At 39.7% G+C, this 23,486-nt stretch overlaps 1 protein-coding gene across 1 annotated transcript; it reads left to right on the forward strand.

Moving 5' to 3' along the window:
• Positions 1-9,557: 9,557 nt before the first annotated feature.
• Positions 9,558-22,012, forward strand: LOC134679391 (uncharacterized; the record flags this gene model as incomplete). The annotated part of the gene is made up of 13 exons (XM_063538287.1): positions 9,558-9,783; positions 13,128-13,481; positions 14,745-16,162; positions 16,419-16,539; positions 16,644-16,937; positions 17,261-17,410; positions 17,965-18,136; positions 18,707-18,847; positions 18,984-19,441; positions 19,699-19,876; positions 20,393-20,544; positions 21,136-21,253; positions 21,617-22,012. Coding segments are annotated over 13 exons (4,074 nt in total), but the record flags the coding sequence as incomplete, so codon positions are not given.
• Between the last annotated feature and the right edge of the window lie 1,474 nt (positions 22,013-23,486).

Consider the following 23,486-nt stretch of genomic DNA (forward strand, 5'->3'; position numbering starts at 1 on the left):
CTAGACTGAGCATAGTCGCGCTCCCCCTCGTCACGCATACGGTAATTTTACTCCATGTTAGAGTCGAAACTGTTTTTGTGTGACGTCCGTGTCTTTGAATGGATCAATCACGGCACGGGACTTCGCTCACCTCGTCCCGCGCACCCCCGCATTTTTGGTATCATCGGTTGCATAAAATAATTGCTCTAAACTCGGTCTAGAGGATTCCTAGTCTATGCTGTGACTCTACAAGTAGGTATGTTTAAAGTATACCCCAAGGCATGCAAGCGGCAGCTTTCATTCTTAAGCGTCGCTTCTAACTAGGCATATGGCGGCTCTCAGTCCGGACAAGTGGCGGACTCGCTGAGTGCTTTCAAAGAATTGTGAGCTGGTTGCATCTTTAAAGCGAGCTTTTTGCTAATGCTAACCGAGCCATTTATGAAATGCATATACAATATTTCTTCGAATTTACACTGTTGTGAGACATACGAATATTGAATAATTTTACGGTTTAGTTTAGACTTAAAACAAGTGAGACTAAACCGTAAAATTATTCAACATGATTTCTTTTATATCTAATTCAGCTATTGAGTTAAATAAAGAAAGGTACATCTATAATATAGTTACGAATAGTTAATAAAATACTAATGCAAAAGTTACCTAAAAACTAAAATATAAAACCTAATTTGTACCGTAATATTCAATTATAAATTCAGCATTTTTATTTGTGGTTTGCAAGTTTTACTCATTTTACAGTTTACATTGCTAAGTTTTCTCAAGCGCTACAACCGTGGTAATTTTAACCATGATGTAGCGGCTCTTAAAATATGCCCAAATTGCTAATATAAGCGTTGTAATCAAAGTCAGATCCTTTGGAACACGTTGCAACTCTTTAATTATATCAATTTAATTTAATTATCAATGCTCCAACGCATTGTCTTCTTATAAGTGTTAGAATAATTATGTGTAAGTAAGTAGGATTGGCTTTTATAAAAATTAGTAATAATATAAAATTAGACTATTAAACTTCTTATTTTATTACTTCATTCCTATTCCTTTCCTATAAGTATTTTATTTAACGTTTAATTTTTTATAGTTCTATGGAGTTTCAACACCAGTCTTCATGCTGTGAAACAAAACCCGCTAAAAAAGAAAATAATAATAATAGTAAGTCTCGAGAATGAAGTATTTTCTATATCAAATATAATTTTAATTACTGCTATTAGGTACTGTGCAACGATTAAAAGTAATACGGAGTGTGACTTCGATGAATAAAACTATTAGTTTCTGTAGCGTCTATTTTAAATACCTTATTATTTTTATGTTAGCGGACATCTCACACAGATCAACCTAGCCCCAAAATCAAACTTAGCAAAGCTTGTACTATGGGTGCATACTTACGAAGACGATATATTTAGACCCAATATAGGAACAACAATTTGTGTTCTTCACACAAATAAATACTCTTACCGGGATGCGAACCTAGGACTATCGGCTTCACAAGACACGAAAACACCTTTTGAAATCTGTCGGGTTATTCGAGCCCACGGTGTATAATTTGTCACAAATATAACCTATCTTCTACTAAAAATTTGTGTTACTATAACTGTTTTACATTCATCTATTACATAAACGAATTTGTTTAAACATGTGTGGTTTAAAAAGAGGAAGCAAAGTTGGCCAGTTTGACGGTACCACAAGAGTTTATGAACAAATGTTATGGAAAGTGTGTGTAATGGATCCTCTACACGATGGGCCAGCGCCGGCCACTCCAAGGAACGCAGCCATGCAGTAGAATGAGATAGCAATATCACTTGCTCCTTCTAATAACGCATAAATCCGTCCCTTGGAGTGGCCGGCGCTGGCCCATCTTGTAGAGCAGCCATAATATAATGATATGTATCGAGTTAATGTAGTGATATATATTGGATGTAGGAGGCAAGGGCGGCGTGGAGTCAGGCTGGGCGGGCGGCGCGCGTGCACTGCGCGACGCGCACGTGCGGCTCGTGCTGCGGCAGCTGCGGCACGTCGAGCGTCTCAACCGCGCGCTCGACCGCCGCGCCTCCTAACACTCATTTGAAAAGGTATTTTTTATTATTTTTTTTTTTACATCGGAATTAACGCCTTAAAGTAGCATAATATTAATTAATTTTTTACTGTAAATATAGATAGGTACTTAAATTACGTGTAAGGTGCAGCGTAATTTCAAGTATGCGAAATATCTTCCATGTTTTACATTATTAACTAGAGTCACACACCAAACACAACAACAAGCGTAGATATGTTATGTTTCGTATAACGGCGGGTGGCAAGCAAAAGTCACTAATTACTAAAAAAAATTTAAACAAAAATTAACCTTCTTGTAGTACTCGTACTAATATGGTTCACTATGGCTATGAACTTGTGGTGGTACTTAGTGACTATTGCTTATCACCCGACGATGTGTAGTTAAAGTGTTAATGCCAAGTAGGTTCTAGCCTTGAATAAATTTAAGATAAATATATCGTGTTTTTGTGAGACAGGGCAAGGGGCTGCTTCGAGGTTCCAACGTTCTGCATCGCGCCATCCGTCACCCGCGCAACGACGGGGGCAGCCCTATCGACCAGCCATCCTTGCCCGGCAACACAAATCAGCTGAAGACGGACTTCCAACCAAACCTGAGCCACGTTTACTCCCTCCACATATATTTTCAATATTTTGGATGCATGGCCTTGGTGTCTAGTACATAAATTAAATTGCGTTTGTAGAAATTTTTTTTCTTGTTACCTTTGTCATTTATTTGAGCATTCATTCATAATATTGTATCTAGGTATTAGAAAGTAACCATCATTTTCAATGTGGGTGCGTGAGGTGTGCAATCGTATCCACGATATTTCCTATACATATATAATTATGTATTACATAATTATGTATAGCTGGCATAATTCACAGCCAGAAATTAATCTATGACCTACAGTCCGTTTTTTTAGCATCAGAAAGAACTCCGCAGAAGTAAGCTTGTGGTTCCAAATCCGGCACTTTTAGCGGTACTAATTTGAAGTAAATTATATGTATTGACCATGCTACATTAGATAATTCAATAAATATTAACAATTAAAGAGCCTGATAAAAACTGCACGCTTGCTTCTGTGGAGTTCTTTCTAATGCTAAAAAAACGAACTATAGATGCTTGAGGACAAAACATAATTACATATATGGTTTTTTATGTTTTATGTGTTTAGTGTAACAACCAATACGTCACGTTACATCTATTTTGCAGTTTTATCCAACCTGCCGACCATTTTTTAGGGTCCCGTAGGCTTAGATCGCCCAAAGAGATAAAATGTACAAAAGTGTGGAAATCCGCAGGCTGTCTCCTTCCCTCCCACCACTCCCATTACCTAAAATGTTAGTATTATATGCAAAACAAAGATAAGATTCAGTCATGAAAATGTTTATTGGTCTACTTCTTGACTTAGGCGGTTGGTAAGAAGAAAATTACTAATTAGCAGACATCGTAAATCTTATAGCATTTTCGGTGCAGCGAAGTGGTGCTAACTAACGGAATTGGTATAAACAATTTCAATTGGTACACAATTTTAATCATCATTAATTAGCGTTAATTACGTTAATATTAACCTTATTTACTATTTCAGTTGGAATTATCTCTATAAATTTCGTTAACACCACTCCGCTGCACCAAAAATGCTATAAAAAAACAATAACTGGTGATTATTGGTAATAATTGGTAGAGTAATTTAAAATTAAATATTCTAACTTGTCCCAAAACGAAGCCATCTTCTATTAGAAAACCACCACGCAAGTACTTCATCAACCGTCTGAGATAAGTAGTGAACCTACAAGTGGAAGGAAACCGGATTGAACAGATACAGAATGTCAGATGGCAGTCAGATAAACTTTAGTAAAAACAAGTGCCTGGCCCAATTCTTGGGATTAGGGGGCCGCATTTCGGAACAATCCTGGGAAGATGGTGATAAAGTAAAGAGCTATTCCTAGTGAATTTATCAATACTGTAGAAATGTAGAATCACATATTTCTGTAAGCAGTAAGTAACTACATAGTAAAAAGTATTTTGGAAATTAGTTTCCACATGAACGCGCTTTTTTATAATTAGATCGTGTACTAATAAATTATGTGCAAGAATGTATGTTGTCAGAGGTAAGTGACAGAGTTGACTTGAGCCTGGCGGTCTAATAGAGTTTAGTACAGCCTGCGGTTAAAGTTTCTAATCTGGCGAAGTGTTCAAAATGAAGTAAACACAACTTTATCCTTAAGAGGATAAGAGCGTATGCGAACTATTTTGTACACTAGACCCGCTTAGCTAGTTCTGGTGGCGAGTGTACGTGTAGGGCAGCGTCATGCGCGTCGCGCCGCCACGGGGCCTGGCGGGGTGTGCCGTGGGCGCCGGGGCGCCGCGAGCGCGCGTGCTCGGCCGGGCCGGCGGCGGGTCGGGGTAGTGCCGGCGCGCCATCCGCCGCGACCTGAACACGCACACTGCACAGAACTCGCAATAACCGTGCGCTACGCTTTTCGTACAGACCCACTTTGCTCCGGACTTAGCTTTACAACCAAATCTGCACGCTTTCGCCGCGCTTTCACGCGTTAATGAAATTTATGATAAATTCTTATCTTACTACAAAAATAATATATTAAAACAAATAATAAATCCGAGCTTAACCAACCGTTAAAGAAATAAGTGACCTGGACCCAGTGGCTGAGCATGAACGCTGTCGTAAGTTTACAAATATAAAACACTTTGTCAACTTGTGTTTTTTTATTTAATTTAAAATTATAACAAGACGTAAAACCTGCAAAGCGACTTTTATATTTTAGTTTTACATTGCTTTGCATTTTTTTAATTACTATAGTTTGTAAGCGTATCTACTGCATTTTTTATGGATAGATACATCAGCTTGTTTTAGCATCGACGACCTACCTACATATTGCTAGCGCTTGATTAGGTATACTTTTATCTTCAGAATTTATATTTAGGGATCTATTGAAACCACAGGCCAGTTCAATTAGTTCAGTATAATTATGTACCTTTTAACTTAATTTTTTTGATTAGCGGATTGTTAAGGTTATTTTTGCGAATTAAGTGTTTGCTTTAATCATACTTACATAATTTAATTTATATAAGGTGCTACCTATATTTATACAGCTGATAGTACTCGGAGTACTTATAGTATATATGAAACAGCCTTATGATCTTTTTTTGGAGAAAACTGAAAAGTAAAGCTACGCAAAAACACCCTGTTATTGTGATTATTAAATGTGAACTCATTGAACAGATTCTAGTACCTCTTTTACCTCACACCTAAGTGTCTGACCACTTCATCCTAATAACCTTTTGCAGTTTTCCCGCCGAACCATAATGAAATTTACCGTAAATATAAATTAATTGTTTTGTTCGGTAAATTAAAACAAAAATAATAAATATTCTTAATTTATATTTAAATTTAACTGTTTTAAAGTAAAGTATCATCTATTCTGTTAAAATATCTGCAACTAATAATAAGGTAGCACCTTATAATATAAAATATGTTTTTTGGCAATGTCAAACTTTGTCCGCTACTCGCGATAAGATATTCACAAGAGGCGACACGTACTAAATCCATTCTAGATACGTTATAGTTTAGATATCAACTAGTTCTCTTTTGTAGCGCAATTCGGGCAACCAATGTCACTTTTATGTTAGATAGAGTAAGATATCTATTAGATGTGAATTGGATCTCTAAGTCATATCCTGTGGAAATCGTTCAAGAGTATCTCCAGAATCGCGCAAATGTCAAATTTGACAGGTTAGATCTTAAACATATCGTTATTGTATCTTGGTGATGTCTAAAAGATGTCTAAGTCAATTCGGATTTTGAAATAGACATCCTATTTCAAAATCCGAATTGGGCCCTCAATCTAAGGCACTAACACGTTTGCACACCTATACCAACTTTTCTTAGTGTGAATGAGCTAATTAGGTAGGACCATGCTACTTCAAAATAATTGAAAATTTAAAAACTGGACCAAAGAAATAGTAAAATACAAGCTTTTATTTAGTCACCTGTCCCGTAACTCCCGTTGTCTGTGTGTGGATCTCTAATCAAGTCTTGCAAGTTTTTGTCCCTACCAAATACCTACAACGCAACCAAATTGTGTTTGCGTTCTTTTTAGAATTGTCTCGGGTCTCGGTGGGTGGAAAGAAAAGTACAGTCAGCGCTTGTTCAAAAATGCAATTATTGCCCAAAACTTATTTAGTATTTATAAATTCTTAAAATTTTGGTATTTATTATAAAATCTTAAGTTATTTTAATTTCACGGTATTAGTTCTTCAAGCATATTTTCTTTTCCTTGATTTAGCTAGTCATATTATTATACGCAAAAATATCCGAAAAAGAAACCGGCCAAGAGCATGTCGGGTCATGCTCAGAATGGGGTTCCGTAGTCAATCGTCTGTAAGGTCCGTATGTGATAACTTTTTGCGAAAACTCAAAAATGGCTTAGGTAATCGACCATATCTTTTAGTGTTTTAGGGTTTCGTGACATCCATAATCAGCTAGAAACCCTTATAATTTCGCTCTACTAATTTAGCTGTTAAATGGATTATATTAAATAGGTATACATTTTTTTTAAATGGATGGCGTCAAACTACAATAATGGGTCAAACAGAAAACTGTGTTACGTCTTTCCTGTAGACATAGTGTAAGAGAAAACTAGTGTGTTCGCGCGAACTGTGCATTTTTCTCTCCTGTGGGCAATAGTTAACAGCTTGTGGGCATGTAGGTAAGTAATGATTTTATCATAGTTTTCTAAATTAAAGGTGGACCTTTTCACGTGGATAAGGGTTAAATAAGAAAATTAACCTTTATAGCCCTTAACTCTTGTGTATGTCTACAGGAAAGACGTAACACAGTTTTCTGTTTGACCCTAATATGAAAAGTAATTAAAAAAATGCACCATAATTAATTATTAATCTATTATTAGGTACCTACTATAATTTTTGGTTACAGTTAACAAACGGAATATTTTCGACTACGGCGTAGCGGCTGCTACGACGTAGTTGTATTATTCCTTCATAATGAGGAAAATACCATTCTTGTACATCATACATGATGATTTAGGGGTGATTCTGGATGTTAACCTTAATTTCCATAAGCATATGAACTGGCTGGTACCTATTACAGAAGACTGGGATACATCATTCGGAACACTAGGGACTTCGTAGATGCCAGGTCAATAAAGCTCCTTTACAGCGCTCTTGCCCGAAGCACGCTTCAAGCGGCTTGAGTTGTTTAGAACCCCTATAAATGAACCTGCTGCTACTACAGCGAAGGTAGTGTCCTAGGTTGTATCCTATTTTTGATTTACATTAACGACCTGCCAAAGATAATAAACTCCATCAACATCAAATGTTTTTTATATGCCGATGACATTTCCATAGTATTCTCAAGTCAAAATAATGAGGAAGTAAACCAAAAAATGAACAGTATCCTAAACGTAATTGTTAAGTGGTTTGATGACCATAATTTACTATTAAATCTTAAAAAAACTAACTTTATACAGTTTAGACCCCATCAAAGATCCCCCATAGATATAAATTACACATACCTGAATAATACTCTCCAACAAATTAGTAATTGCAGTCTTCTTGGTATAAATATCGACGAAAATATCAATTGAAAATCTCATGTTGACAAAATTAGTACAAAACTTTCTCGATTTACCTATGTCTTAAGAAATATTAAAAAAAGCACAGATTTTAAAACGGCCGTTGCTGCATATTATGCATTTACTCAAACCTGCCTCCAATATGGAATCATTTTGTGGGGCAATAGCACAGATATACTACAACTATTCATACTGCAGAAAAGGTGCATAAGAATTCTTGCAAATATTAAAAATCTTGAAACCTGTAGACCTCACTTTATAAACTTAAAAATTTTAACTTTACCTTGTCTATATATTTTAGAAGCCAGTAAATTTGTCCGCAAGAATCCAAGTTTATATACAAAAGCAACAGACCGCCACACGTGTGCCATAAATATAAGAAATAAAGATAAAATAGCCATACCATCAAGTAACTTACAAATTAGTAACAAGAGCCCTCATGTTATGACTATAAGAATTTATAATTACCTTCCAAAAGAAATAACCAACGAAAAAACATACACAAAATTTGTTACCAAGTTAAAAACCTACCTAATAGACCATAGTTTTTACTCCCTGCAAGAATTTTTCAATGAAAATAAGTATAATTCTAAGATACTAAAATAATATTTTTGTTAAATATTATAGGCATAGAAATAGATAAATTATAGTGTAAGTACCTTTCTTATGTGTAATACATATTTTATATGCACGTGTATTTGCAATGCCCTTGTAGGGTAACATATTGTAATCTTATTGTACTTTTAGAGTAAGATCAATATGTGAGCAATAAACTATTCTATTCTATTCTATTCTATTCTATTTATTTTATACGTTTCCTAAATTAAAAAAAAAAGAATTCCGATATTAGATATTATGCATTTATAAGCATATTTTTTTACTGGGTACATTAGGATTTCTTTAAGTACCTTTTATGAGATGAGGGGAAGTTACAGACTGCTTACTTTAGCCAGTGACATTTTACGTGGGGATTGTTGCTGCAGATGCTAAAATATTATTTATGTTCTCTCTCCGACTAGATTTCATGGGTCCAAACAATATGAAAAAAAAGTAAAACTAAAGCTTAATAAATACTTTAAATATTTCTTTGTAAAAGGAAAGTTTACTATCTATTATTTACGTTTATATCTACATATTTAGTTTCTGAGAATAACTTTAATCTTAAACTTAGGGTAAGCATACAAGAATGTAGAATGATAGCAATTTAAGTAGGTGCATAAAATTGTAAAAAATGATCGAGCGCTGCCTCGCCAACAAACTGCATTTTAAGTAGTTTGCGAGTAACTTTAAAATTGAAGGGATGTTTACAAAACAACATAACTGACTACACTGGTTGACACCTGAAACGATTAACAATGTTCTTAAAAAAGTGTCAACCGCTCTAAGCAGTTATGTTGTTTTTGTAAACATCCCTTCAATTGATTAAGTATGTATGTGCCTATGAAAGAAAAAAGAAAAATATAGCGATCATGATCAGTCCTTTCCTGCTTTTTGAGTTAGGTATTGCAAAAGTCTTCTCATCTTAGTAAGATGTACAAAGTGCTGCAAAGGTACTCCCTTATGCTTGTAATTTGTAATGTACCTACAGGATACTTACCTACATAATAGCTCCTTAACTTATTCTGACAATGACTACGGAACACTACACTGAACATGGCCCGCAAGCTTTTGGCAATTTATTATTATTATTTTTTGCTTTCTACCTGTAAGTACCAACTAAAGTAAAAAGGTTTCTTAACATCTATTTTTATTCCGTCCAGAAAAGAAAACAAGCTAAGTAAGGCATCGATCGCATTATGAACGTGACACAAGTGATCAGCAGGCGTTTGATCTGGCGCAATTATGCGGAACGCATCAGAGCGACGGAGCGCGAAACGGGACGGCGGGGCGCGGGGCGGCGCGCTGCGTGGACGTGACCGCCGCTGCCGCCGCCAGCGCTGGCGGTGCTGCTGGTCCTGCTCGCCGCTGGCGCCTGGCCCCGCGTCGGCGCCTCCGACCCCACGGTGCTGCTGCTCTTGAGAGCTGCCTGCGTCGCTCCTCACCCCGAAGACCTTTTCTCGGAGGCACGCTTTCATCAATACGCACTTTCAATTGGCAAGCCCACCTTGACACAACGCAAAATCCGCATTCTCAATTACGAAGGTAAGTGAAATAAATATAAAATAGTACGTTTTATTAAAGGGTCAAACAGATCACTGTGTTATGTCTTTCCTGTAGACATACACAAGAGTTAAGGGCTATAAAGGTTAATTTTCTTATTTAAATGTACTGTTCGCGCGAACTCACTAGTTTTCTCTCCTGTGGGCAATAGTTAACAGCTTGTGGGCATGTAAGTAATGATTTTATCATAGTTCTTTAAATAAAAGGAGGACCTTTTCACGTGGATAAGGGTTAAATAAGAAAATTAACCTTTATAGCCCTTAACTCTTGTGTATGTCTACAGGAAAGACACAGTGATTTGTTTGACCCTAAAAGTACATATGCAAAGTTTGTCATTATGGACGAAGCCCGAGATCTCTTATGATATGAGCCGTAGGCGAATAAAAGACACGGGACTCGTCCATAATCACACATGCACACGTAAAATAAACGACATTTTTAATACACGTGCGAAAAATATCACATTAAAATAAATATTGGTTACACCTACGCGGTGATTGTGAATTCAGCACTAATTTATGTACATGTCATATTTAGAGATGATAAATAAATGGTATCGTCTTGGGTCGTCCCATTCGTTTTTCGTCAATTTCTTAAATTAGTCCTATTCTGCTTTCGTCACTCATTCTACATTCGTCACAATCGTCGGTGGCTTTCAATGTAGAATGAGTGACGAAAGCAGAATAGGACTAATTTAACAACTGGACGAAAAACAAATGGGATGACCCAAGACGATACCAAATAAATAGGTACATTGCAAAGTTAATTACAATTAACTAATAGGGGATATTACTGCAATGTTCTGTCGCCAGAGTGCAGCACTACCGACTCAGTAAATTCAAAGACTAACTTATACATACTGTGCCTTAAACTGTTTTTTGACAAGTTTTTACAGACAATAAAATATGACATTGATGCATCAAGGCGGTTTGTTATCAAGGGCCTACCGGTAAACGCGAAAATCGAAATTTAGTTATCTGCCTCTTTATGGCTCGTCGAATATACAAAGTGATAGAAAGACTAGATAACGAAATTTCGATTTTCTTGTTTCGCGGTAGGCCATGTGATTGACGTGACGTGTGATGTGTCAATGTGGTTTGTTTACTGTATGTGCCACAAAGGTGCCACCTACGCAGAGCTTTGCCTAATATTCCCTATTTTATACAAAAACACCCAATCAGTTCCAATTTTAGATCATTATTTTGATAGTAACAACCTCCAAACAACTTATGAGTAAAAATAGCTAACGCCGAATAGCTTTTACATTTTTCTCTTTTATATGTATATTAGTCTAAATTTACAAGGAGCTTAATTACCTGAACCTAAATAAAATCTAGATTTAATAAATAATGATTTAAAGCGATGTGAAGTCGGGTACCTACCTTCTAGTGAGAGTAATTCCTTCAATCACCCATTAGGTACTGTAATAAAAATTGCTGACTAATTGAAGGGATGTTTACAAAAACAACATAACTGACTACACTGGTTGACACCTGAAACAATTAACAATGTTCTTAAAAAAGTGTCAACCGCTCTAAGCAGTTATGTTGTTTTTGTAAAGATCCCTTCAATTACTCGCATATATTATTAAAGTATTTTACGAGTTTATCAAGTCAACAAGTTAAATTAATTATACCAAGTTTTTGAATATATGTTCTCTTTCTTGTAAAACCGCTCTTTGCAGTTCACAATTTCATATGTAGCGGAACAAGTTGACAGTGAATAATGTCTGCATTATTATGGCCCTTGATTACTATGGCAAGATGAGAGCAACCGGAAATTTGACATGCCTGACTGACTGACGGGGACGGCGGAATGCTCTACAAGTATGGACCGTACCGTCCTTTAAGAGCCAACAGGAGTGGTCATTTCTCCATACAAACGTACTCGACTGTTTCCTCCGTGGGTTTTGATTCTAGAGCAATGATTTTTTCAACACAGATTAATATTGTCAATATCTGTGTCGGCCCGTTTTGCTTTTTTTAATATTTTTGTTTTTTAATTCGCTATTCCTTCAAAAATGCCCAAAATGGCCTATTTGACTATGCCGCAATGAGAAGCGTAGTATTCAAAACTGATATCAATTAGACAAAAAAGCAAAACGGTCCGAGACAGATAATTTTATGGTATCGTCTTGGGTCGTTCTACATTCGTCACAATCGTCGGTGGCTTTCAATGTAGAATGAGTGACGAAAGCAGAATAGGACTAATTTAAGAACTTGACGAAAAACGAATGGGATGACCCAAGACGATACCAATTTTATAATCATTTAGGTTTTCAAGTTTGGTTAGGATTGGTTAAGTTTTAGAGGCGGAAAGAGTCGTGTACGAAAGCTCGATTTTTAAGATTTTAACGATACTTGTCCTTATCGCACTAATAGTTTTAGGAGCCGCTTCCGTTAGCGAGACGGGTATATTTACCTAAAATATTTAAAACTCAGCTCCTGTTTCGTCTTAAGATATACGACATGCTGGATATGTGTCGACATATATAACTTCGTTTGCTAGTACTTATGGTTTAAATGGTCCCGGACACTTGTTAACAACGCGTTCAGATCTCCGTCGGACTCCCACATGATTTCATATATGAATAGTATTTTTGTACCTAACTTATTACTAGAATTTTCGGTGACTTACAAAAACCCTGCCTATTTTTACAAGCTTTTATTTAGTTTTTATCTATTAGAGGGCACATGATAGATCAAACAAGCGCAGTACAGATCATGGCTTGACGAGTGATATTAACCTGCTTTGCAAACTTTCTGCAAAAAATATTCTCGAGCTCAGCGACAATAGTTATTTAAAACAATTAAGTGAACAATGTACCTACGTATGTGCTCAGTGCAGTAAATATCTAGTTTAAGAATATTGTATGAAATTAGTAAAACCAACTTAAACTATAATATAGTTTTTTGTAGAAGATTTCATTGTATTCACTAATGAACTCCGGCCATGGCACGGAGTCATAACAACTTAGATATTTAGATATTTCTGTCTGTTTAAAAAAACTTATTAAGTAGTGAAGTATGTCTAGGTCGCTACGGGAAAATTGATAAATATATGTCTTTTCTGCTTAATACATACAAACAAATAAGTTTAGAAATCTAAACAGAAACAATGATTGCGATTTTTCGTTGCGGAGTTGGCTCCTTCAGACTGTATTAATAGATTAACTTTATTCGGCTTAATCAGTGGAAAGTAGCTAGCTAGGTAGGTACCTACACTTAAATATTGTGAATCACAGTGAAAGCGTGAACAAATGAACTCTCTGAAATAAATAAGCTTTATGAACGTACTGAGGTTTAATACCAACTAAATGCATACAGACACGTGCGGGCCAAAGTGGAGAGAGCTTGTAACTAGTGGCGCGCTAAGCGCTCTCAGCGCGGGCGGCGCGGCGGTGTGCGCAGGCTGGGCGGGCGCCGGCGCGTGCGGAGCGCTGGCGGCAGCGGCGCGCGCGCTGCGCCGGCCGCAGCCCGCCGCCTGCGCCGCTCTGCCGGCCCGCGCCGCTGCAGCTGCCCGTCTAGCTGCTAGCCTGCGCTGGCGTCGCGTGCTGCTGCCACCGGCCGCAGGAGAATGCGCGGTTATTCTTCGCGAAGTTGCAAGAGCCATCACCGCAGCGGGTCTAGCTGCACGTCGCTCAGCTCTTTCACTTGAACAACTGGCTTGGAGACCCCATGGTAAGTCAGTAGAAGTTTTTTTTTTTTTTATAATTGGCCCCGTAAATGCAGGTTTTTCTCTCACTCTCACTGAGCATAAGCGTGAACGAGATGCCTGTGCTTGTCCGGGATCGCGGATGTCATGTACTTGATCTTTAATTAATAGGTAAGTTAAAAAAAACAACAAGTTTGCGCAGTAAAGTTTTCCAATTTCCTCCAAAAAAACATCATAGAACGTATAAATGTTTCATACTTAAATATACTTACTCCGGGAGCTGAGTGCCTACTGACCACCTATCAGCTGTAAAAATATCGGTAACTAATTTGTTAGCAACTTATATATTATGTGTAAATAAAAGGCAGAAATTTCGATACAAATAAAGATACGTCTATTGACTTGCTGGGATTAACGAGAAAATAAACTACCTCATACGATCCTAAGAATTATTTAGAGCGCAAAGAGCATTGCTACATTATTAATAGGTTTAATGGATTTTGCAGACATTATAATGTCCGCCAACGGTGTTTAGACCTTTTACCTATGAAAAATCCATTAGTAACCCGATATTATTTGCTGCTTCCCATTAAAGCCAGGCTTTATATGATCTCTCTGAATATCTAATAGAACTACCAACATGCCTTAGACTGATAAAGGTATATTTAAATAATATTTGTTCCTAGATATTATCTGCGCTAAGTGCATGGGGCTCATAAAGTACTTAAGTATATCATTAATATTGTAGGTTCAACATAAATATTTAATTAAATGATAATAAACGGTGATGGCCTGCTGGCTAATATCGTGTAAATATTTCCATTTAACCATCACTTAATCCTCAGGTAATTTTCTCAATTATACTTGAATACGGATTCATGTACGGATTACAGGCGTGACTGCGTAGGTAAATAATTTTACCGTGATTAGGAAAAATGACAATACCCTTTTGCCTTATATTGCTATATGCATTAGGCATGCCGCAAGGGTTTATCATGTACATGCTACAAGCCTCAATTAGCTATTAATCGTTTGTCTTTATCTCTCATTTTTACTTATGTATTTGTAAAAGAGGGATAACACATAAATTAACTGTACACATTTTGATGAATAAGGGGTTAGATATTTATTTTTACGTAACTACGTTAACCGAATGTTGTAATATTTTTCGCTAAATAACAGCAAGGTGCGTGATTCATAGAAACCCTTTAGTTATCGCTACGCTATCGTTAGATAATAATTGAACTAGGTGTGGTATTGGGCACGACATTGGATGTTCCTTGTTGCAGTGGTGATCCTGTGCGCGCCGCACGGACAAGTGGGCGCGGAGGCGCTGGCGGCGCTCCGGGCCGCGGCCGCCGAGGGCGCCGGGCCCGCCGTCCTGCTGCTGCAGCTCGACCAGGACCCGCCGCCCTCTCCCGACACACCCTTCGCACGCCGAGATGCCCAACTGACTTCTCTAATGAGCAATATCACTTTAGCTATAAGAAATTTGCCTTATACACAATCGAGAGAGAATTTGTCATCTAACCTATCTACGTATATTTCACAAACCCCGAATTTATCGAGCAATCTTCCGCCATTGTATAAGAAAAGTTTCTCGACGCCGTTAGCCTTTGCGCTCGTAAACAACATAACCGTGGGCCCTTATCGCAAAAAGAGAACTCGTCAGGAGTCTACTGGTATTTTACGAACCGAAAACGTAGTAAACACTATAAAAAATAGCACATTAGAGAGTCGATTCCGGGGTTATTTTCCCGGGCCCTATAATAATACTCGACCCGCAAAACAAACATTTAATAAAAACACGCTCGAAAATAATGCGCGAATGGCTCCAGTTCAAGGCCAAAGATCAAATGTTAGTCGCTCACGGCGGAGCTCGGGGCAACCCGCGGCGCCGTCCGGCGGCGGTGGCGCGTCGCCTGCGGCCGGCCCGCCGCGCGGCTCCGACACCCTCTACGACTTCAACTCGCTGTTACTTCACCTGGACGCTTTTCAACAACATCTTTTTCTACTACGAGTCGGAAAAACCGAGGAAAAAAGGGATTCCTGGGAAACAATTGTGTACAATGAAGTAATAGAAAATCTTAATCGACAAGACCGAGCGGAACGAACCAGGACGGAAAGTAGCGAGACAAAACTTTATTTATATCAACGAATAGTGGTCGAAAATGGAACTTGCGAATGGGAATTCGTGACAATTTTTAATTCAACTTCGACACGTTCACTCGATGACACCGAAGACTGGTCGACTATTATAGAAGTGTTGAATTCGACATATAACTTTGAAGAATGGGCCTTTCAACATGCCGCTTCCGATCATGAATTATGGGCTCAGTTCGAACATGGGATGTTGACTATGGTGTTCGTTTGTTGTGCTCTTATGGTGGCAGCGGCAGCAGCGCTGGTCACCCGGTATGCGGCCACGCGGCGCCGCCGGCGGCGCAGGCGAGGCGACGCAGTTCTCCTGGCCAGTGACTTCACATTCCCGGCGGACGAACGGCGCCGCGTGGGCGAGGGAATGGAAACTATGCTGTCTTGCTGGCTACAACAACTGCATGAGTTCGGCGGGCCTGAGCTGGAGCGGCCCGACCTGCTGAAACAGTCGCCGCGCTCGGCGCCGCCGCCCGCCGCGGCCGCGCCCTCCGCGCCTTCGTCCACCTGTAGCGTCAATCGCCTGACCCACGATCGCCGCACTCGTTACAAGGTACTGTTAGTTTTGTACGTACCTTTACTGTTTCTATATTTACTACATCTGGGTTACACTGAGCTTAGAGATCGGCGAGACTTTGAAAATAGACGGACTATTCGCATGCACTTTAATCATACGTATGACTTCAACCATTCAAATATTATTATTTTATATTCGGACATTATAGATATACAGGTACAATATTGAAGTGGTTCGTAATTCTTTAAGTACCTCTTTAAGTAATAATGTGGTTGTATTTGGTCTGTAACAGGGTGATGCTGTCCACGTAAAATATTTGCCATCTACGGGGACCCTCGAAATAAAACGAAAAGCAACCGACGTGCTTCTAGTGATGCAAACAATGCGGCACGAAAATCTTAATCCATTCATAGGTAAAGTGCATATAACAAAGCGACTCACGCAAACATATGAATATATTTTTAATCGAGGTTAATATTTAGGTAATAGGGAAGACATAATGGTTTTTAATTTACAGGTTGCCTGTGCGAATTGCGGCCTGCGTTAGTATTCGACGCCTGCGGTCGCGGGTCTCTCGAGGATGTGCTTATGGCAGACGATATCAAGCTTGACTGGACGTTCCGGCTGTCTTTGCTCACAGACCTAGTCAAAGGCATGCGTTATGTGCATTCGTCCTCGCTGCGCCAGCATGGCCGTCTGTCTTCAAGGAACTGCGTTGTCGATTCACGTTGGGTGCTTAGAATAACGGACTACGGTCTGCCTAGCTTCTACCGTGCACAAGGATTACCTCAGCCGCCAAGGGCTGCGAGGGGTAAGATATCTACAGAAAGAGTTAATAAAACTATTTATTACACAACATGTAATTTAGGCACGTTTGTTCTATTTTCTATCTACTATGAGTAATGATTCAGACTAGGACGTTTATGTCAGACTTAAACTTACAATCGAAATAGCAAGTTACTATTCACAACTTGCGACTTCAGCTTGTGTTGGGTTTGGTTCACAGTTGTTGGGTTCACATATCTACTCGATTACTTACCTATTAGTTGGGAAGCTTGGTTGCCAAAACGGCCCGAGGGATTAGATGTTTAGTCGGTAATTTAAATGTGACTGAAAAGTATGTCCTATGAACAGAGTTGCTGTGGACTGCACCGGAGATACTGCGCGAGGAAGGTGGGCTGGGGCGCGGGTCGCAGCCGGGAGACGTGTTCTCGTTTGCCATCATCATGCAGGAAGTGATTGTTCGCGGCGAGCCGTACTGCATGCTCGCTCTCACACCTGAAGGTTCGTGATGGCTCACCCTGGGACATCCAAATATATGTGACGTTTTCTATGAAAAGGGACCTTATTGTCAATGGCGCTTACGCCATTATTAACGATGGTCCGATATAAATACAATGCCGCGCACCGCTGTGCGGCGTAAGCGCCATCGACAATAAGGTCCCTTTTCACAGATAATGCTCCATATATAAGCTCGCAACATTTACTTAAACGTGGTTATGGACCGGTTGGTTTACACTGAAACTAATAATTACCGGAACTCATTGAGTAATTAAAAAAACCTTCACGAAAGTAATTAATAAATTTTTGATCAATAGGACCCTATCACCAATTTCCTAATAATAGGTCAACAAGTAATTTCTATTATTTAATAAGCTCTTCTCTACGTCTAACGGAGCCATAAATTTCAAAGTTTTATGAGTGCGAAAAAATCATACGTACTACAAAAGAAAAAACGTGACAACTTTTGAGCTACATAGCGGCCGCTAACGGCAGCTTAGAAACACAATCCCAACCGTCCGCCACTAGTAATATAATAAACAAGCTACCGTTTCCAGAGATCGTAGAGAAGATAATGCGCCCGCCTCCCCTTATCCGGCCGTCAGTGTCGATGGGTGCCGCGCCACCCGAGGCGGTCAGCGTGATGCGCCAGTGCTGGAGCGAGGCGCCGGACCTGCGGCCCGACTTCCACACCCTGCACGACATCTTCCGCCACATGCACCGCGGCAGGTCTGCCCATTTCTCGTATATAGGCAACCAGATAAACTAGAGCCCATAGTGCTGACGATCCTGCTCATGTCTCGTATTTAGACAAACATTTCAACTGGCACCCAGTGTTGACGATGATAGATAATTTTTTACCCCTTTGTGAAACAGAGAGTCCTCGTAATAATTAAAAGATCACCGACGGGTATAGGACACGTTATTACAACCACAGAACTACAAATAAATACTACATTATACTTAGAATAAATTTAAAAGTGATGAAGTGATTTATGAGTGAAATCGATACTCCAGCTACTCGATTTATTCTAAGCTTAATAGCATCGTTCGCAGAAGTTTCTGCTTGTTAAAAATTAAAATTACTACATTATAATTCATTACTAACGTTATGGTGATGATGTCCTCCCAGACGTATACGTCGACGGCGACATCCTGACAAGTTTTTATTTATCACTAACGTTATAATAAGCTTTCTAATTTATTGCGCCGCAGGTAAAAAACAAACTTCATGTCGTTACTATCAATGTTTTGCAGGCTTAAATACAGGTGACTTATTTAAATACAATGTTTTTACAGGAAAATTAACATAGTAGACTCCATGTTTGAGATGCTAGAAAAGTACAGCAACAATCTGGAAGAACTTATAAAGGAACGGACGGAACAGTTAGACATGGAGAAGAAAAAAACAGAACAACTCCTTAATAGAATGTTGCCGAGGTAAATAAAAATGTTGTTACTCGAACTTTTGAGCATTTGTTAACTACTAGAATTGTTTTGATTCTATTTTCAGGTGGTTAACTACCTAAAAGTTGCAGATATTAAGGGTAATCATATTAGTTCGATCTCTTTACAGATCGGTTGCAGAACGACTAATTCTTGGATTACGCGTAGAACCCGAAGAATTCGAAGACGTGTCCATCTACTTTAGCGATATAGTCGGATTTACGGCTCTGGCGGCACGAGCTACGCCAGTGCAAGTGGTTGACCTCCTAAATGATCTGTACACGGTATTCGATGCTGCCATAGAACAATATAGGGTGTATAAGGTAGAAACGATCGGCGACGCTTACATGGTTGTGGGCGGGTTGCCCACCCGCGCGCAAGACCACGCCGAGAGCATCGCCACCATGGCCTTGCATCTGCTGCACCTGGCGGGACGTTTCCGCATCAGGCACGCGCCGACGGCACCTCTGCATCTACGTATCGGGCTGCACACCGGCCCGTGCTGCGCGGGCGTCGTCGGTCTCACGATGCCTAGATACTGCCTCTTCGGTGACACTGTTAACACGGCTTCAAGAATGGAATCTACTGGTAAGAGATTCATTAGTACGGTGTCATCTAAAATATCCATACGGACAAAGTGACAAAAATATGTGTACACACAATCTCAATATTAGGTATTTACCTTATTGATCGCGTTTACATTTATTGGACACTTTGTTCGTGTCATTATTTTTAGACGTGAAGTAGGTATGTACCTCACATTGAACGTTTAAAACACAAAGTAATTTCTATATATGGACTCGATTTATTAATTATTGTTCAAGAATCCCAATCAACATTTTCAGGTGCTGCGTGGCGTATTCAGATTTCCGCGACAACTGCTGAGCGATTAACGACAGCGGGTGGTTACCGTTTACGGTCACGGGGCTTGACTCAGATCAAGGGCAAGGGGGCCATGCACACCTACTGGCTGCTGGGGAAGGAGGGCTTCGACAAACCACTCCCGACACCACCGCCTCTTCAGTAAGTCTTCAACGTAATTGATGCCTATTTGTAGAGATGCCACGGATAGTTGTTTGGCCGAATATCGGATATTCGGCCTGACCATCGACCAAATATCCGGTATCCGGCCGCCGAAGATCAGGCTAGCGGAACTATACCTACATTTCGGTTTTTCAGGTGCGCATTCAGGTCTGACCTGTTTCCTAGTGAAAGTTCGCGCGGACACATTTATAGGTCCGAAATGAGTGCGCGTGCAAGTCAGTGGAATGTTCAAATCGTTTTATAATAATAAACAAGTACGATTATGACCATGACTGTTTCTTAAATCCAAATTAGTTTACTCTGAAATCAAGCAATGTTGCTATGCGGTATCCGGCCGGATAATAGGTCACTATCCGGTATCCGGCTGGATATTAAAAACAGGGCCGGTTAGGCCGGATACCGGATAGTAATCGAATATCCGGTGCATCTCTACCTATTTGTTAATAAGTCTACAAGCAGCAAAAATTACACATAACCTAACTTATCTGGTTACAGGAGTGAAGAAATCTTATTTGAGGCTGACAGTGAAAACGATAGCGAAACAATGACGCCTCCAACGCAAATAAATGAAAATGCTACGAACGAAAAGCCGGAGATCCAGGTCCAGCGTCAGCGCTCTGATGCATCAACAAGCTCTGACAAATTTGGTAAGCTAGCTTTAATTTATTGAAGTGAAATTTGGAAGTGTGCGGATAATGAAGAATAAAATGTACATTGTGTGGATCTTTATGTACAAGTTTAAACACCATTCCAGCTATCGCCTAACATAACAAGAATTCATAACCGTACACTGTCTTGTACTAACCGTACACTATTATAATATTATTGTCGTTTAATATTGCTTTCGCTAGAAGCCATTTATAAAAAAAAAACTTAATTAAACTTCCTAGTTGTTTTTGTTGTTTAGTAACTATCACACCACTTTCGTGGAACTTCGCTCGTTCAACCAGTGGATATTTGCGGTTCCTGAATACATCATAGAGCTTGTAATATGTGTGTTGATCCACTTGCACATGTCTTTAATGCTTTTAATTGTGTAGGAGTCACATAAACTTGTTATGACTCCTCTACACGATGGGCCAACGCCGGCCATTCCAAGGGACGCATTTATGCGTTAGAGGGAGCAAGTGATATTGCTATCTCATTCTACCGCATGGCTGCGTCCCTTGGAGTGGCCGACGATGGCCCATCGTGTAGAGGAGCCATCAGACGTGTTTAATGTTAATTTGTTGCAACAGCTTGGCAGCGCTCGGGAGCGGTGTCCGCCGATAGCAGCCCGCCGCCACGCGCGCCGGCCACGGGGACGTCCACGGCGGCCACTCCTACAGATCTCAGCGCACCTTATTCTCGTTACAGGTTTTTAATATACATGATTCTATACAGAATGTTTAAGTTATTGATCAATTAAAAACACAGACTTTTTCTGTGATATACAAGATCAAATGAAAACGAAACTTTAAGTTACTTGCAGAAACTATAGTACCTACCTAAGTAAAATAAGAACTCCCGGATACGAAGCCCGGAACAAAATACTGTTCTCCTTAAAAACCTATATTTCACCGTATACCTAGTATACCTACGTAGTATGTAGATAGAAGAAGTGTGTAATGTAAATATAAATATTCTTTATTGTGAACCACTACAGTGGTTGTATCGTTAAAAATCGATACCCTCGTGTATCTCAGGTAATTTTATTAAGATCTTTGTTCTAATTTTCAGATGCTTGGCCGGAGGTCCTCGCGGACTGCGCCGGCAGTGGTCGCTGGAGCGGGGCGACGCGCTCGCGGCCGCCGCGGGGGCGCGCGGCGCGGTGCCGACGACGGAAGCCCGCTCGCCACCCATCGAGCCCCTGGCTCTGTTGGCTCCGGCGGCGCCGCGCGCCACTGCCACGCGGTACCGCACGCGCCCCGACGCGCCGGCCGCGCTCGTATTGCTCCCGCTTCCGCCTGCACCATCTCTGGCTCCTCCGACCACGGAAGAGGCACAGACCCCCAACTCGTGTCCACCTTAGGCGACTTGCCTTTGTACCCGCACTGCACTCGTGTCGGAAGTTTTAATTCTTCCTGTACTTCGTCGAGTTCGGCTCGACTCTCCATCGACAATAATTTATTTCGGTAGTCTCCCATATAACCATTCCAGTCGCAGAATCATCAAAGTGGTAACTAAATGTCAGATGTGTCGTAACAGAGTCCACACAATGTGTCTAGAATTGTTTCGAAACAAAGTGTCGTCGCCGTGTGTACACTTTTCCGTAACAAGGTGTCGACACATTTGTGTGCACTTTGCGTGCGGTTTGCGACTAAATCTGACAGAAAATTTGTGACAGCAAATGTCAATATAAAATACCTCTTGAAAACCAAGGTTTGTCAAACTACTATTAGTGTCTCGTGTGCTCGTAAGTAATTCTAGTAAGTCATCATGGGCGATGCAAATGAAAACCATATAAACACCCAACACCCGTCAACCTTTTACAGAAAAGTTTTTAAAGAAATGCAATAAGCTACTTAGGTCAGCCAACGAATGCTCCAAAACGTTGTAGAGGGAAATGCTCGGAACACAATTTTTGACTCTGTAACTTGGTTTGGACAAGTTAGGAGGTGAACATATCAAAAGTCCCCGGCCGTAGCCCTTGAGCAGGGGGAAGAGAGGGGGCTTTGATGGTCCCATTTTCCGGTTTTTCGATTATATCTCGGAATTTATGCATCTTAGCGACATGGCCACTTATACAAAATGAAAGTTAATTTAATTTGTTACAAGTTTATTCAGTCAATTTTTTCGATATGTTGAATAGTTTTTGAGATATCCGCTCTTGAAAGTTTATTTAGGGCTCTCAATATTATCTTGATATATCTACATCAGTGAAGGTGCTAGGCCGTGTATGGTATCGTTTTCGTATAAATCTGGGTTGCTGAATCCATTTAAGGTATCACATTGACACCATTCCACAAAATTAAAAAAAATCTTTTTAGGGTTCCGTACCTCAAAAGCAAAAAACGGAATCCTTATAGGATCACTCGTGCGTCTGTATGTCTGTCCGTCTGAATACACAAAATAGTTCTTTACCTATAGATGACAGGAAAACCTATTAGAAATGTGCAGTTAAGCGCGCGTCGGACTTAATGTACGGAACCCTTAATACGCTCGTCCGACTCGCACTTGGCCGGTTTTTTTTAAACTCCTCTTGACGCTTAACCGCTGAACCGATTTCGTTGAAATTTGGTATAGAAATAGTTTGCGTCCCGGAACAGGACATAGGATAGATCTTATAACCAAGCAACCTTTTGAAGGTGTGAAAAGTGGCGTGAAAATTTGTACGGGAAATCAATAACCGCTGAACCGATTTATATTAAATTTGGGATGGTCTACATCTTTGATTTAGTTAAAAATGATAAAAAAAACATGACTTCAAACCTAAACTTAAACAGTATTAACTTCAAGAAGTCAATTCTGAATTCCCCCCTACACCTCATTTCACACCTTTAAAGGATGATTTTTGAGATAACTTTTTATGTCCTGTCTCGGGACTCAAAATATATGTGTACTAAATTTAAATTAAAACTGTTCAGCAGTTTAAGCGTGAAGAGGAGTT

The sequence above is a fragment of the Cydia fagiglandana genome, chromosome Z (genome assembly GCF_963556715.1).
Source record: "Cydia fagiglandana chromosome Z, ilCydFagi1.1, whole genome shotgun sequence".
Taxonomy (NCBI): domain Eukaryota; kingdom Metazoa; phylum Arthropoda; class Insecta; order Lepidoptera; family Tortricidae; genus Cydia; species Cydia fagiglandana.